The sequence below is a fragment of the Harpegnathos saltator genome, unplaced genomic scaffold, assembly GCF_003227715.2.
Source record: "Harpegnathos saltator strain DR-91 unplaced genomic scaffold, Hsal_v8.6 scaffold171, whole genome shotgun sequence".
Taxonomy (NCBI): domain Eukaryota; kingdom Metazoa; phylum Arthropoda; class Insecta; order Hymenoptera; family Formicidae; genus Harpegnathos; species Harpegnathos saltator.
Window position 1 is genome coordinate 1024823 of NW_020229952.1, and position 18396 is coordinate 1043218.

Here is an 18396-nt window from a genome sequence, read left to right on the forward strand (position 1 = left end):
GCTGGCGCGACGTCGGGAGTTCAAGAAATCATTCACTGCTGTGTCATAGGTCTAATATGTTCCAGAAAAAATATATCCATGTGTATTCCACGTATATATATATAGCATTCAGAAATATGCACATCAAAGCTGAACTAAATACATTTTAACACTTGAAACAAATTATTGAAAAACATTGAAAGAAACATGTTTTCAGTAACTTATTTTGTTTTTTCACCAAGTGTCAGACTAATTGTGAGATATAAACACACAGACAAGAGAGCTTGCGAATGCCTTTTAACGCATGCATGATGAGTTTTGTATAATAAGTTCATCTTGACTGCGTTTTGTGAAGTTAAACTTCGTGTTGCAACGTATCCGCAACATTGGGAAGAAATGGGTTAATTTCGTCGTTCCCGCTCCCCTTCGCTCTCACAATCCCCGCTCGAAGCGACGCGTTTGAAACGGAAGAACGGGTAGCACCGAGCAGGCTCGACGATGGCCGACGTCGAAGGGCAGGTGCATCCTGACGCTGCGGCGCAACTGACTCACGTACGCATCCTGCGCACCCCGGTTAGGGCGATACGTTACAGCAGCGCTAATATCCGCGGAGTCGGAGCACGGCGAGCCGTCCGTTGTAGCTTTGCGTGCGGTCGGCCCGGCGCGCGGTGTAATGACTGTCCCTCGTAAAACAAGTAACGCATTGCGCTCGTATCGTCTCGCAACGCGCCGCGCCGCGCCGCGCCGCGCAGCGCAGTGTTGCGTAATTATCGGTGACCGGTTCAACGACGTATGGTCGCCTCATGAATCTGCCGAGAGAGATACGCTCGATGAGACGCAACGTTCGATTCGACGACGGCAGATCTCATTCGTTCCGCGCCGCTACATTCGATCGCTCGAATCATCGAGTCCCTTTTCCGGCGGATTTTTTGACTCTCTTTTCCCTTCTTCAAGTAGATTTGTATCTTTCGAGAGATAGATATTTACGTGTTTCATATTTGTAGGGATTATTTTCTAGGGGATACTTATCGTGTCGTTGTCGAGAGGAAAATACTTGCTACAGCTGATACGATTCCTTACGATGTATCGTGATTGATTTCCTTTTCCGTCTTGTCGCAATCCTGGCGCGCTTCACGCAGGAGACGTGACTTATCAGCTCTTCGTGCAATTTTGTCGTGTTGCACATGCACTACGTGCGAGACACTCGACACCTCGAAACCGACCACCGGTGTTTCACAACGTCCTAACGTGAGCGCGGATCTACTTCCGACTTAGATAGCGCCGGGCTGAGACACGACTATATACCTTGGCGATTAATAAGGCAGATAGCGGAAAGTGAAGTAATTCAGTCGTCGTGGAAATACGTGACGGGTGAGCGTCAGCGTGTAGTTCCTGACTTGCGCCGAGCCGGGCAATGTGTTTCCGGGAACACTTGTTATCTCAGATCAATGACAGACATTTGTTACGCCATTTAGCGTTGAACGTGAAGTCGTAAGCAATGTGAATTAATCGCGTTCTAATTCATGTAATTTTCTAGTAGTACACGATCGTTGCCCGCCGCCGCCGCCGCCGCATTCTTATCTCCGCTTTCGAGGATAAATTTGGTAAGAGCGTAGTTTACGCCTTTGGCCGATTTACGAGCGGCACGGCATCGTGCAATTTCAAGCAAGTGAAACGTGGAGTTTGACAGATGTGACTTCAACGCATGAACACGTACTTTCGTCTGCAAGATTTAAGCTTACGCTTTAATTTTCTTCATTACCGTGCACCAAACAAGCGAGAAATCAAACAAATGGCCAAACGTGACGGCGACGCCAATGTTTAAACAATTGCCTGTATAGCGTTACAATCGTGTCATCACCGGTCATCACTCGAACGGAGAAACTCGGCGTTTCAGCGATTACCGTCGAGGAAATCGCGGTAATATCTCGCGGAGGGCATATCGCAATTAATGAGCCGCGTAATGGAAATGAATACGAGGTCAGACACGGGCGTAGTCCGATCTCGATACACATATATCTCGGCGCAGAGAGCCCGATACGCCGGAGTTTCTCACACAGCGAAGTAAATGGTACGAGTCTTGTCTCGACAGAAACTTTCCTCGCGGTCGCTCGCGTGACCCGACTTACCGCCGAGAGATCACGCTCGGTTTCAGACTTTACAGCACATAAGCGCGAAGGCTAACGACTGCTTCCACTTCTGGTCTCTCGTAAGGAAGCGTCTTTTCTGCCGACTTTTTCCTTCTCCGGCGGCCCAACGGGATCATTCGCGGATGTTTACACGATGCCTCGTCGTTGTGCGCTCCTAAATTTCCTCATGCGTGAAAAATCACGCCGGTCACGCCTGGAGTCGTCGGTTACACTGGTCTACATATTGCGACTTTTTTTTTCTTGTCACAAAAGGAGTGACACATGATCTCGAGAGGATTTTTCCCGTAGATTACGAATCTGAAATCCAAAATCTGAAATCCAAAAATGTTCCATCACGTCACGTTTTTGAGAACATGCCGGTCAAGATGTGAAGAAACGCGTTTTCGACACTTTTTGAAGCTCTGTCGCAAGGAAACGGGACGAAGATACAATATTGTACGTGGGCTCAAATTAAAGCTTGAACCTTAAACCTAAACTTAAACGCGAGATCGAAATTGCCGCGCGCCCCCCAGTCAAGAAACCAGTGCTACACGACTCCACAATTATATTGTCGCATGTTATCCAGCGTCGTATATTTAAAGTTTAAGGTTCAAGCTTTTTTGGTTCGAGCTAATTTGAGCCCACGTACAGTATCGTATCACGTATCCGGCTTCCTTGTGTCAGACAGGTTCAAAGAGGTGCCAAAGACGCGCCATTTTCACCGCCATTTTCTCAAAAACATGACGTGTGGAACATTTAAAATTTCAGATTCGTAATCTACGGGAAAAATCCTCTCGAAATCATGTGTCCTCACTCCTTTTCTGACAAAATCAGTGTCGATTAGTGTTATCAGCCCGTTGCTGATATCCGACTCATACGTGCCACGTGCTCACGGTAGATCTATCTCATGTTGAGCAAATCCACCGACGATCCCCGCACGATTCACCGTTTAATAACGTCGATCGTTCCGGGCGGATGACTCCACCAGTCGTCCAGGGCAGAAAGTCGTCGAACGATAAATTCGGCAACTGCGGCGATAATTGATATGTAGCGGCGCGCCGGCCGCTTCGTGGCATATTTTCAACGCCACTTAGGCATCGGTAAATCACAAGAAAGCGAATGCGCCCGGTTATCTTGTCTCGTTCATCAATACGTTACGGCTTCCGCCGCGACGTTAATTATCTAATTCGCGGGAATTACGGTAGGCCGATAAAACGGCCGTTCCGTTCCAGGACGGCGGCCGATCGCGCCGCGCCGCGCCGCGCCGCCCGCGAAGATCGAAGCGCCAAATTATCGCGCGCGCGCGGAGAAGTTGCGCCCCGCTCGCTGGCGCGACGTAAAATCTGCTGTAAACTCGCGGAACTCGAACGGAACGCGCTCGCTTTCCTACTTAGCCCGCGCGGTGAATGGAGTTGCGCTGCTCGTTACATCAATTACGGCGTCCTCTCGCGGACTCCCCGGCCGGCCCCGTGCGAGCCCGCCGTTGCGCGTTCGTAAATGCGTTTCGAAAGGAAACTCCGCGGCCGCGAGGAAAAAGTTTGGTGAATGGTCTTCCGCGACGTATACCTATGTATGGGCTCGGCGGATACTGTTCCTTCGGCCGCGGTATTCGCAGGCAGGATAGCCTTTCTTGTAGTCTGCATGCTCCGCCGGCGTGTGTACAGGACGATCCAGAAGTGGCTCTCGCTCCTTGCCTCCTTGCGTACACATCTCAATTTCCCCGATGAACAGCCGTTCGCTTTCGCCTCGTCGATCAATTTTCGGACGAATTATCTACGACGAAGCCTGACGAATCCAATATCCGTCATCAGTCATCATCAGCAGCGACCTGCGTCCTGAATCAACAGGCGCCATCGTCCTCTCTGTGCGCGCTTCATCGACGCGCTTCTTCGTCCCCGGCAACTCTCAGCGGCAACTCAAAGGAAGGGAAGATCAAAGTCGCGCGAGCATGCAGATCTGGCGCGAGCGGAAAGCGCGAGTGCGTGATCGCGTTATCGCTAGCAGAGTTATTATATAGGAGGCTATTGTACACGCTGTTGGGACGGTCGCACGAACGCTCGACCCTCCTCCGGAGCCGATAGCCTAATTTGAGCGCGAGGTGCGACTGCACGATCCTTGCCGAGGTCCGTGCTCGCACGCGAGATCCATACGGAACTCTGCGGAGGCTCGTATACAATTCTCTCTCTATCTCCGCCTGGAGATTTTTCTCCATTACCGCCACGTGAAATCATAGACACGTACGTTATCTGTTGCGAACACGCGAGCGCGCGTTCGTTATCGTTCTCGGTCACGTTACGAGGTAGCCGGCGAGTGTTTTTCACCGGCCGGAATTGGAATATCTCTCGTGAAATATCTCTCGGGCTGTTGCTAATCTCAGCTTGTTTTACATTCTACGAAATACGCTCTACGAATGTCCACTTCATGCATGTGTACGATTATAATTATTTTATAATTATTTTATAATTTATAAGAGTAACGTATAGGATGTATAGACAACATGGCAGCGAGTCCCTATAGACACGACCTTTCTTCTTTTGTTTATTTGCCTTATGCGTACACGCTAAGAGCCGAATGAATAGACGAGCAGTTCGAGGTAGTAAACACAACAGAAGCAATAGATAGCGTAACGATAATATAATTCAGACGCTCGTCGGCGGAGGTCGAGCGGGATACGGAGACGCACCGAGTGCCAGACCACCTTCGAGTCAGGCTTTCGCGTAATTAACTCACGCGACAATTGATTAAAAATGGCGGTCCGAGTGGGTATGCGCACATTCGAACCGCTGGCGGCCAGTCGGAGATCTCCAAGGGAAAACGCACGAAGAAATCACGGAAACGTATCCTAGCCTAAAGCTCACCATAGAGGTACAGTGAGGCACCAAGAGGCACCAAGAGGTACAGTGAGCATCAAGGGAAAGCGCACGAGATGTCCCTCTCAGCTGCTGGCTCAGATCACTTAGGTCATACCGCCCCCCCCCCCTCTTCTCCCTCCCCCCGGGAAACGCACGGCGAGCCCGGTCTGGCGAGCAAGAAAATATCTGAATCGGACCGGTGTCGAAGGGGAAACGCACGACGACACCGGTATTTGGGATTAAGAGAAATCAACTAATTGTGTAAGAGAGAACAATGCTCGACCCCGGTCACATTATTACCCCGATGAACATTAGAAAACAATGATTTGATTAACACTCACCAACCTTCCGCACGAGTGGCGATGTCACGTCTCCTTCGGGCATCCAACAGCGACTAACTGCCTACCTCTATCGCGACATCATTTATGATCCGCGTCTCTATCTTCCAAACGTGAACACATCGTTTTCTCTACCATTGACCTCACTGTGATCGTTATTGTTTTCCAACGCTCCGAATGCCCATTTCGGATTTTCATACGCGATACTCACACCTCGTACGATATGAATGGTTAGGTATTAGAAGCAAGAATAAATTCAATATTTCTATTACAATTGTGTGCTTTTCTTCAAAGGTATACACAACGACAGATCGACGGGATTCTTTAGAAAAGAAAAAGAAAAAGGGGCGAACAAGCGAAGAAAAAGAGAAAAAGAAAACGAATGTATGTCTCACAATATATATTTTATAACTACACCGATAGAAAAATATAGTCGAATTAACTATAATCTCACTATATTTTATAGTTCATTTTGGCGTCAACCATATTTTTATAGTTCGTGGAACCTGCAAAATATGGTAGATTAAACACAAATATATAGTCAATGATTGTCTTAAATAATTGTTTAGTTACTTTTACCACATATATGCTAACTTCTCATTCACAAATATAGTGAGATTTAATATTCATATAGTTACATCTGTCATCATTTAGCAAATATTCTGCTATAATATTGACTATATAAAAGAGTTACTTTACCTACCATTTTATGGATTTGTATCCATACGATAATTTTAGTTTAACTTACTATAATTCTTAGTAAAAATATTATATGGTTGGTTATATTATGCCTATATCGTAATTGTTACCGATATTATCGGTAACAAATATGATATTTCGGACTATAATTTAGTCACTATATCATTATAGTTCCAAATATCATATACTTTCCTCTCAATGTGGGCCCGACTGTACGCATCGCGCGATTCCAATGCACGAGAGCTCATTCTCGACTCGAGCGTAAAGCCAAGAAAATAAAGGAGAAAATAGATAAATCGCAACATAAAAATGTAATATAGTGGAACACAATTAAATATGAAACATATAAAAAAATGTTGCGACTCGAATGGTGGAATCCTCGGAATCGTTTCCGTAACGAACGAATGTTGCCGAGTCTCCGCGGTCCTTTACGCGGACCACGCGTCCTCCCCCTCGCCAAAGGGCGGCGAGAGGAGGATGAGAGAAGAGCGAAGCAGGGGGAGAGAAGCATCGTGCTTTAGGCGCGCTGATGAGAACGCGTGTTCAGGTGAGAAACGCCGGCGGGCCCCGGGGCGAGCGTGCGGGCCCAGGAACGCGGGCCCAAGAGCGGCGCGGCCCCCAAGAGATCACGCGACGCCGATAACATTGTTTCCCTTCGTTCGGCATTTCATTCGCGCTGGCGCACGGCCTTATTACACACGGCGCATCGATGCCGCATTAGCATAAGGCCTCACAGAGCCAGCCGCGCGGTATCGATCCTGCGCGCTCTCCTCGAGATCCTGCGGACGCGTCCGCGAGGGAAAAGGAGCAAGAGGGAGGGGGCGGGGGATGCGCCCCTGTAACAGCTTCTGGCTGTATGGCTCTTGCGTGCGATATCGCTTCGAAATTTCATACACTGAATAGAAAAATATAGCTGAATTAACTATAATCTCACTATATTTTATAGTTAATTTTCGCGTCAACCGTAGTTTTATAGTCCGTGGAAACCTGCAAAATATAGTAGAATAAACACAAATACGCAGTCAATGATTGTCTTAAATAATTGTTTAGTTACTTTTACCACATATATGATAATTTCTCATTGACAAATGTAGTGAGATTTAATATTCATACAGTTACATCTGTCATCAGTTAGCAAATATTCTGGTAATATTGACTATATAAAAGAGTTACTTTTACCTACCATTTTATATTTGCATCCATACAATAATTTTAGTTTAACTTACTATAATCTTAAAATATTATATGGTTGGTTATACCATGCCTGTATCGTAATTATTACCGATATTATGGTAATACTTACTATAAATATGATATTTCGGACTATAATTCAGTTACTATATCATATTGTAGTTCCAAATAACACATACTTTTCTCTCAGTCTATCGAGCTGCGCGCGCAAACGTGAATTTCAGATGTCCCACGGAGATCCTGTTTCTCGGCTTCGAGAGATGCGTTAACACCCTGGTCTCCGTGACTTTTTTGATCCTCGCAGACTTTGTAGTCTGCGAGGTCTTTAGGACCTAGGGACAGGGATTGATTTTTTCCAAGTTAAAGAGAGAGAGAGAGAGAGAGAGAGAGAGAGAGAGAGGGAGGGAAAGAACGTTAATTGTAGTCGAAGCACACCTCCTTCGCTGTGCGTGTAGTCGGCGAATTTATAGGACACTCGTTTCGAAAGCGACAGGACTATCTGTCAGCGCTCGCGCGCGCTTAATGTGGAGCCGCGTAACATCCGTTGAAGCGCGCTGGACTTGGCGCGAGTTTGTGGAAAGTACGTGGGGCGCTTCGCGATGTTTCACAGCGCGAAGTGCCTGCTACCTTAAACCGCTAAGGATCGCCGTGAGTGATGGCGGTTAAGAATGTAGCCTGTGAATAGGATGCTCGCTCTGGCGCGGGATGGAACTCGTCAGGCGCGGCTGATTGCGCGCGAGGCTCTCTTCGCGCGTCCCATAATTTGTAATTTACCTCGTAATCCGCGCTCTTCTCGCGTCCGTGCTTTGCAATTGCGCTCTATCGACGAGGACCGCGATTAATCGATGCCTCCCTTTTCTCTTCTTGCAGGCGAGAACAACGACTCACTGGTCCTGGTGCTTGCTGTGCTTAATCCTACACCTTCGGGCCGCCTACTCCAAAGTCGGTGAGTAATTCTACGACCGGTTTTCGTGTCTCGTTAACACGTCGACCGTCACGCTTGAGGGTAAACTAATCGATGAACGAGATATTAAAATGCGGAAGGAATCCAGGGGTATCCAACTTCTCTTCTATTCTTAGCTCTTTACTTCATACAAAGTTCGCTATGTCTAACAGGCGAAAATCAGGCAGCGAGAGAAAATGAGCTCTCTCTTTCTCTCTCTCTCTCTCTCTCTCTCTCTCTCTCTCTCTCTCTCTGTCTGTCCGTTTCGATGCACAATTTGATATTCCTCGGGTAGCAAAGGATTTCGAAAGGTCTTCCTACGGCTGAGAGACATTTTCAACGTTTCCCATTGAAAGCGCCGTTTCCATTATATCCAAAATGTTGGAGAGCACTCTGAGATGAAAACTCGATATCTCCGGAAACATGACAAGCTCAGCACCTCCGGCGCGCGAGATTACGCGACAAGCAAAGGGCAGAAATAAGCGAACGGTGTGTCGGAAATAAAACAATAACCGTTTCAAAAGGGAGAAAATCCGATTCCTGCGAAGATGCAGCGAAGAAGAAATGCAATTTGGCACGTCTCCGCTGCGTCTCATTAACTCCCTCTTGGCGGTGCAGACGCAACTTTTCAGACGCAACGCGATTAATCATGTTTGACGCGAGTAATCCAATGCCTGGGTCCGCGCGCGCGCGCGCGCGCGACGACCCAGGTCACCGCGCGTTCAACGCGTCAAGAGGATCATCCTCGCGACGTGGAAACGCTCGCAGAAACGCTCGCTCGGCGAGCCGAGCCGAGAACCGAACGAAATGAAGCCCGGCCCGGTCCGGCTCGCTGCGGTTTCCCACACGCGTAAATCTATCGCGGCTGATTGCCAATTACTTACGTCACGGCTGATGGGTGTTCGCGTTTTATCGTTGTCGTCGGACGCGGATTAACGGCACGCGAGCGAAGGTATGTGCGAGCGAGCCTCTCGCTGGTGCTGGTGCCGGCTTTTACCGCCGAACCGCGGACCGTTGCGTATTGTGCGTCGCACGCGTTAGAAGCACGCTGTTATTCATGCCTCTCTCTCTCTCTCTCTCTCTCTCTGTGCGCCGCGTCTGATTTACCACCGTTACGTAATTAAATTTTAAGCGTATCTGCGCGCGCACACGCGCGCACCTGACAATGACCCGGCGAATTCTCTCGTTTCCCACACACACGGGCCCGATTGTTTCTCGTCGCTGCGCGAGCGTAACGCGAGGAAAGAAGGCTTCATATTAATTAACTCGGGTGTATGTACGCGCGCGCGTGCGTGCGCGTGGCGAGGCAGGTCGCGGCCTAGCGCAGCATTGTTGCGCGCTGAAGCGTGCGAAAGCTGATAGGGAGAATCGCGACGACTAAGTGAGTCGATTCATTCCGAACTCGCGGCCGATCGCGGCCGCCGCGATCTGCTGTGCGAGACGCGCGACTATCCATTTGCCTCCCGCTCGAACGCTCGAGAAGGCGGGCCCTATTCAGCGGGCCCTGTGCAGCGAGCGTTGTGTGGCCTTTGAATTCCAAGTTTCCCATTTCCCTCACACGTCACGTTGTCTCAGCTTGGGAACCTGAAAAGTCGTACTCACAAGTAAACCTACCCAAGTGTCCCATTCCGGTTTTGATGAAATTTTGCACGCGTATAGAGCATCGAAAAATATTAGACACGTATTTTTTTTTATATCGGCCCATAAAGCGTTTTGAGGGTAGAGATTACCATTAAAGTGTCAATTTTTTCGCTTTCTTCTCCTGTACTATAAATACTCAATGCCAAGAAATGTTTGAGAAAATAATGTTCCCAGAGGAACGCATCAGTTGCTTTTATGCTAGCAAATCCCAATTCACCAGAAAATTGGAGACTTTCAACATGGCGGATTCAATATGGCGGATCGATATTTGAAGAATATCATGATTCTGTCGTAATTTGCATACGTTTATTAATTTTCTGCGATTTACATATCTCAAGGTCTTCAAAGTGAGAAGCAAATCTAGAATCAGATTTTGAAACTCAAAATGTCGGATTCATCATGGCGGATGAAAATTTGAAAACATTTCTCCATCAATTTTTGGAATTGATGTATGATTTCGTATGTGGCTTCTCTAGGCTGCTTTGCCCAAATAATGAAGATATGTAGACCTATTATATCGGCTAATGAGTATATATGTAAAGTATATATTATTAAATATAGTTTTCTAAATTTGATTATGTATTATAGTTTTTAATTCTGAATACCTTGAGATACATGACTCACGAGAAATTAATAAATGTACACGAACTTTCGAAGAATATGATATTCTTCAGATATCGATCCGTCATATTGAATCCGCCATGTTGAAAGTCTCCAATTTTCTGGTGAATTCGGATTTGGTAGCATAAACACAGCTGATGTGTTCCTCTGGGAACATTATTTTCTCAAACATTTCTTGACATCGAGTATTTATGTACAGGAGAAGAAAGCGAAAAAATTGACATTTTAATGATAATTTCTACCCTTAAAACGCTTTATGGGCCGATATAAAAAAAAAAACGTGTCTAATATTTTTCGATGCTCTATACGCATGCAAAATTTCATCAAAATCGGAATGTGACACTTGGGTAGATAGGTTTACCTATCAGTGCGCGGCACCACCGCTCTCCTTCGCGTTTCCCACTTTCGTGAGAACGCGCGCGCACGCGATGAAACGGTTTCACGACGTAGCGCGTCTCGAATTTCCATCCGTTATCTATCGCGCGTGTCTCTCTCCCCCGTAGATTCAGACATCGACGTCTCGCGGAGATTCACTCCGCGAGGAGTCGATAGGATCCTTGCGGCGACCACAGCGAACGGTCTTCCTGCAACGCAGGAAAAGGGCGTACGCGCGCGAGAGAAGAAGACAGAGGAGGAACGACGAGTATAGATGGCTCGGCGAGTCGGATAAAACGCGCATTCCGCCGCGATAATTCGTCGGGTGGTGGGAGAAATAGGCGCGGTTTCCGCGGTGTTTTAAGGCGAGCGAATTTCAAATGTGATTCACGCCGGGCGGAGATCGAGGCGACACGCACGTGGCGGCGCGAAAAACGCGCGGTGCTGAAAGACGGGACGATTACCGGCGCGAAATCCCATTATCCTTCTTTCCGTGAGCGAGCAAGCGAGCGAGCGAGCGAGCCGGGCCGGGTTGGCGTTGGACGTCGCTCCGCAATCTTTCGGCGATGCTTGCGATAGGGTGCCGTGAACTTTCCCCGCGACTCGTCGCTCGCTCCTTTGTGAAGTGATGCACGTGCGGCTCTGCGGAAATCCAGACGATGCGGAACTTTCGCCGATATGTGTACACATACAACCGCCGACGTGCCGCAGAACTGTCTCGATAATGGATTTCGTGCTGAAAAGTTGTCCGCGCGAGGCGGCCGGCCAGCACCGCCTGTGACTTTCAGCATCGATTCTCACGCGACGCCAGTCTCAATATTGCCAATCGAGTGTCTGTGTGAGCACCGGCTACTTTGACTAAGAGCCATCAACGGCACGCTGTGAGATCGTGCAGCCGCGGCTCTTTGGCCGCATATTACACTTGGCGAGATCGTCTGCAGCTTGAAATCGCGCGGGCGAGACATTGCGCGACTTCGCGCGTGAATTCCGACAAACGGTACACGTGGAAACGAAAGGCGCGTCGAGGAAGCGGAACGTCGGCGAGTCGCAAACGGAATTACACACGTCCGACGGGACGCGAATCACATGCGCCGGGGAGGGTCGCGACGCAGCTTGGCGGAATAACAGACTCGTTTTAGCTGGAAATTGTCGGTCACGTCGGCCGTGCGAGCGCGGATGGCGAATATGGGTTGCGATCGGCACGACGAACAATATATTTCTGCAATATGCGCTTTCCAACGCCGCGGCCGCTTTCTACACGTGAAAAGAATGATCGCGGGCTCGACGGTGTCGGAGCGGCCGGGAGATTTACGCAACGGGGCTTTACGAAAGCCCCGGACGGGCGAAATGTCGCGCGAAATGACGAATATCCGCGCGATCTCGCAGCTCGGCGGCGAGCCGCGGAACGCGCGCAGCATTGGCTGACGAGGTCGTGCGAACTGGATTACCGCGTCCCGGGCCCGAATTGCTCGACTAATTGCAGCTGCTTGACGGGGAGCGAAACAAAGCTTGTCAAGAATCTCGCTGACACGCACAAGAGCGGGCGCTGAAAGCAGCGAACACGCATTTGCACGAAGATTCTATGCAAATTAGCCGCCACTCTATCTGTTTATCAGTCGATTATTACTTCCCAGTCTCATTTTATTTCCTCAATTAAAAAAAATTACATCGTCAATTACGTATTATTTATTTATTATTTATTTATTGATGATGCACGGGTCTGACCCTTTTGGTATACGGTACTTGAGACAGTAGTATAACGAGTAAGAAAATTCTTGTACAATAAATAGGGAAAAAGAGTAAAAAAAAAGAAAAAGAAGAAAAACAGAAAAAAGAAAGAAACGGAGAAAAAAAATTTCTTATTAAACGCATTACTCCTCAGCGTAAAAGCGTAAAAACTGCATAAATATTTGTTGTCATTACACATTGATAGAAAAATATAGTTGAATCAACTATAATCTCACTATATAGTTTATAGTTCATTTTGGCGTCAACCATATTTTTATAGTTCGTGGAACCTGCAAAATATACTGGGTTATGTACGGAATAGCATATCGAGTAAATGGCCTCCACGGCTTTGCTGGCATATCATATGCATATCTTTTGTTGAAATTTTCCATGACCGTTTTGCATAAATGTGGCTGAATTTCGTTGATACAGCGCTCAATTTCCTCCTTCAAGGCGTGGGTGTTGTCGTGGGCTTGTTGGCATAAACCTTAGACTTCAAAAAACCCCAAAGAAAAAAGTCCAACGGCGTTAAATCGCATGATCTGATCACCAAAACGGGAAATTACACGACCAGGAAATGACTCATGCAGTAATTGAATTGTTTCTCGGGCTGTATGCCATGTGGCACCGTCTTGTTGAAACCACATGTCGTCCACATCCATATCTTGCAATTTAGGCACAAGAAACTGGATTATCATGTCGCGATAGCGAGCACCATTAACTGTTATTGCCTGAACAGCCGCATTTTCTTCCGAAGAATGGTCCGCTGATGCCTCCAGTCCAAAATCCGCACCAAACAGTGACACGTTGCACTGGATGCATTTGTTTCTCAACAATCACTCGTGGATTTTCTGAACCACCCAAATGCGACAATTTTGTCGATTAACCAAACCATCGAGATGAAAATGAGCCTCATCGCTGAAGATGATTTTGTTCGAAAAATCAGCATCCACTTGTTGTTGCTGTCCCATAATCCATTCAACCAACTCTCTTCGCTGTGCGTGGTCAGTTTAAAAAGCCTAAACTGTCAGCTGTCACGCTGTCTTTTTTTTTCGTTTCGGCAACACTTTACCGCACAAATGGCGCAAAATTCAAAATTCTTGCGTGAATTTTGGGACACCCTTCACCATGCCTGTATCGTAATTATTACCGATATTATGGTAATACTTACTATAAATATGATATTTCGGACTATAATTAAGTGACTATATCGTTATAGTTCCAAATATCATATACTTTATTCTCAGCGCACGAGATGAATAACACAACACGGAGGTGAGACGGAGGGAGACAATATCCCTCCCTCCACCGTGTATAAAATGAATAAACCTCACACTTCGATAACGCCTCCGTCTCTCGGTAGAAGATTATCAATAAAGAACGTCGCGCTTCCCGGCACGGCGGAGTCGGCGCTCGAGGTATTGTCTTCGCCGCGGGGTATTTACTCCGCGCGGATTCTCTCGTCCCTCCGCGCGGCCCCCCGCGGCAACGAAAGTCACGTGCGGCATTCGGCGCGAAGTAGGTGAGGCGCGCAGGAGGCCTCAAATGTCGCGTACAGCGTTGTACGATCGGCCGGCTGGTACCTCTCTTGAAAACAAGACGCGGCGCATCTCCTCGCGGGGCCATTAGCGCGCACGACGCGTAACCTTTCGCGGAAAAGATCGCGCGGCCGCGCGCCTTCCTTCGCGAGCGACGCGCCTTTTGTCTGCTCGCGGCGCGACCCCGCCGTCAGGTGAGAACTCTGTGTGCGCGCGCCGTTCGTCGTCCATCGAGAAGAAGCTTTCCCCTCGATTAAGCAGACACAGTGAAATCCCGCCGAGGAAACACGAATGCTGCTCTCCCCCTCGAGATCCCCCTCCGAGATCCTCGTCCCGAAGACCCCGTCGTCATTACCGAGGAAAGTGCACCGTTGACCGAGTTCCGATATAAGATGACTCGCGAGATCGTAACGCGATGCGGAATGAATAATGCGGCGAGTGCGAATGCGAGACACGCCGACGAAAGTCTCTTTCGTCCAACTCTCGATCGTCTCTCGTTCGCTGACGCTCGATTATTCAACCGTCGTGATGAGGGCATTAGAGCGAGGGCCAAGCGGAAGGTGCGCGTTTAACACGCGGAGGAGCTACCGTGGTAAATCACTCGACGGTGTAACGCATCCGTGTACAACGCGCGATAATGGCCGCGTCGGTAATTAGGCTCTCGCGTGTTCGTTGAGCGTGCAGCCCGATTAAATCGTCCGGCCGCGCCGAGACGCCAAGACGAAAATCGCCGCCGTTCAGCGCGGCGCGGCGCGGCGCGGCGCGGCCGCCTGTAACAGCTGGCGCGCGCGTCGCGCTCACGATCCGCCGTAATCTTTTCTCCCTCGCGCTCTGCGCTTCGCGCCGCGTCACGTTCCCGGCCAAGCGGATTTCTCGCACCTGTCCGCGCGCGCGAGAGCGCGGGCGTGTGTTGGCCGCCGCTTCGCTCCGCGGAGATAGACGAAACGCGGAAGTCGCGCGACAGGTGCGCCGCGTTGCCTGATCCCCACGGGACGTCGTGAGATCGCATAAGCGCGAGCCTCCTCCTTCCACGCGTGTCTCCTCCGCCACGAGATGTTTCTCCCGCACGTTGTATGTTTCAGGTCTGTGCGAGGTGGAAGGAGCGGGACAGTCGATCATCCTTGACATCGAGGAGAGCAGAGGAAATGGTAAGTGCTCGCGCGGGCTTTCGGATTTTCCTCACGGCTAATTGCTTCGCGTCTTTTTCGTTGAACGAAATTAATCGCGAGGATATATAAATTAAATAAATTAAAAGCGCGAAATCATACATAAAGTAACATGCGAATAAATCGACAGTATACACTGGGAAAGAAAAATTTAGTGTCTCTAACAAGACTGTTTGGTTGGGGCATATTTTTAATAGCAATCAAATATCTTGTTTTATACAACAAAGTATTTAGTTGTCTCAAGTAAATATATTTTTCTGCTTTGTTCTCTGGACCAAATGATTTTGTTCTTAGACTTCGTGTATAAAAATTAAGCATTTTAGTTATTTTGTCCATAAAAATTACACGATAACGAAATATTATTTTACCTGAATTAAAATAATGCCCGATGGATACTATTTTGTCTTTCTGCGCACTAAAATTTAGATTTTATATGTTAAGAAAAAATTATAGTATTTTTAACAAAATTCATATAGTTAAAGCTTTTTGGTCGCTATAACAAAAGTATTATACGTTACACGAACAAACCGTAATCAAACAAGATATCTGTTTACAGGGACTAAACAGTCTTGTTGGGCATATTTTAACCAAATTATTTTGTTGTTGCAACAAACTTTTGGTCCACGCAACGATAAGTAAAAATTTTTCCTAGTGTAGATCCAACTTACGTTTGTAGTTTTAGATCAAACACAGGCACATATTTAAATCCAGATCGAGCGATACTTTCTCGCTCTCCATTGGTTCCCGCTCAATTGTCATTACAATTCGCATTGTTATCAGCATCGTTCCGTATCTTTCTTCGGTAGCTTAGCCGCGGGACATAACGGGAGAACGTTTGTACCGTGAGAAAAGTTTCGTCGCCGTACATCCTACTGTTTCTTATTTTTCCTTCTTTCACATTGCGAAGCACGTCTCGCGGGTCATCCGCGCTCCGGTTCGCCCGACGTCGCGCTATCGATCGGATCGATCGTGTAAAGCCCGTGTCACACTACGGATTGAAGACCAAGGATTGCGGATTGGAGATTAGATTTCGACGAATCAACGAACTTAGCTTCTGATTTGCTTCATTCCGATTGGTCAAATATCAATCTTCAATCCGCAATCCTTGATCTACAATCCGTAGTGTGACACGGGCCTTAGGCGAACGCCATATATTCGCGGAATAAATCCGATTTCTCCAGACCGCATGCGTATGTGTGTCACAACTCCGGCGTTCCATTACGCGGAAGTTACGGCGCGTTTAGCGGTCGTGGGAGCTGACCGATGACTATCGAAATCGAGCCAGTCACGCTGTTCGCGCGCGACCGGCCGTATCCCCGCGGAATCGTCTTGTAGCGCGCAGATCTAAACAACTATCTCGTTCAGCCTCTTCTCTTCGCCCGGCGCATGCATAATGCACGACAACGTCTTTGTTGGCGAGCGATTCTCGAGGCGGCACTATTTTGACGGAGGAAACGGCTTCGTTACTGCACTCCCGCGAGGGCGCGAGCAGTAATACATTCGCGTCGCGTCGCGCATAACGCATCGAAGCTTCAAAGTGGGAGCGCGAAAGTGGATTCGATTTAATCGCCGCGATCTCGGATCCGCCAACGGTTAGCTGACGCGATGTAAAGCGGATAGCTATGCGGTAAATGCCAAGTATCTCAGCGAGTCGAAACTTGTCGAACGGAGCAGCGCGCGGTAAGCTCCGTATTTTGTGCGATAATAGTTCCCGATACCCTCTGCTTTCGCATTGAAATATATTCGAGCGTCGCTGCGCGACGGTGTTGCGCGTATACCGCGTGTCGCGATTTCTAAGGTATATCGGATAAGTATCGGGATCTGCTTGGCTAATGTTTGGTTATCCCGATTATCCGGATGGTTACGTCAGATTCTCGCTAAGAGAAATAATTACAGGACAGAGAGGCTGTCGACGACGAAAATCGGCGGAGAGCAATATCGGAAAAGTAGAACAAGTAGAATACGTTGCAATTAAACTGTGCCGACTTTCACTAATGAGATATCGCTCGAGATTGGCGTCAATCCGCCGAACTGTTACACAAGAAGACGTTGATATTTGCTCGAGGAAGTTGTATTACATAAATAATAAAGCAGCTCGTCGAGACAATTATTCCTCTTTCACAACTCTCTCTCTCTCTCTCTCTCTCTCTCTCTCTCAATTTGATATAGCAGTAACTTTCTCACACATGTTTCTTAATGAAACGAACTTAACGCGAAACTTCGACGAACGCATAAATTCCCATTTGTCTCGGTGACCTTTCTGCGACAGTAATTTGCCGCAACTTCTCATTATCGTATTCAGACAATACATGCCATTGTTTGTCCGATTGAGAACAACTGATCGGCGATATCGTCGAATCGGAGAATTTCTCCGGAGATATTTCCCGTTTCTTGAAAATTCCACGAAAGTGGATCTTCCGTCGCGCTGCCGCGCGAGCTGTTTCGCGCCATCTCAGATGTAAGGTGAATCGACATACATGACGGAAATCGCATTCAGTGTTCTCTCCCGTTCCAGCGGTGGATCAGAAGACCGTGCCGGAAGAGTTGCCGGTGTCCGGCGATCCGTACAACGAGACGATGTTGGAGCTGAACTTCACGGGGAGGCAACCTTTCTTCAAACTGAACGGCAAGAAAATGCAATTAATACAGCCACTGGACAGGGACGATGAAAATCTCTCGCATACACTTATTCAGGTAAGAGACCTTAATCTCTCGCGGGATTACCGAACGTGTCCGCGGGCGATTACAAATTAATCCGGACTTAAGAGGGGCTTAATAAGATATTATACGGGATTTTTTATGGGACGGAGTAAAGCGACTCTGTGAACGCTACATCGATCGACGCGATATTTCGCGCGCCGATCATGCGACTCCTTCGCGCGAAACTGCTCTCCGCTATTGCAAATATATTCTAAAGAAATTAGAAGCAAAGCCGTTGCGAAGCAAAAACACTCTCGTACTCAACGTTCCAACAAGTTCCAGCAGCAGCAGCGGCGGCGGCGGCGGCGGCGGCAATTGCGGCGTGCACCGTCGGCGCTAATTAAGGGACTATCGCGAGCTGATGGAAATTCGAAAGCGCTGTTCGCTAGCCGTCGTCCAGATGGTGGTTCACCACCATCACGCAGATGACTGCGTGACGATCAATCGGCGCGCACGTGTCCTTTCCTACGCGTCCAGCCGGGAAAGTTTACGGCGC

General features: G+C 48.2%; 1 protein-coding gene across 1 annotated transcript in view; it reads left to right on the forward strand.

The window, feature by feature from the left end:
* Cad99C (cadherin 99C) overlaps window positions 1–18396 on the forward strand; it is a 143102-nt gene that overhangs the window by 86131 nt on the left and 38575 nt on the right. Inside the window, exons 3-5 of the mRNA XM_011154852.3 lie at window positions 8059–8134; window positions 15117–15182; window positions 17716–17894. Coding sequence (XP_011153154.1) covers window positions 8059–8134; window positions 15117–15182; window positions 17716–17894 — 321 coding nt within the window. The remainder of the gene's footprint in view (window positions 1–8058; window positions 8135–15116; window positions 15183–17715; window positions 17895–18396) is intronic.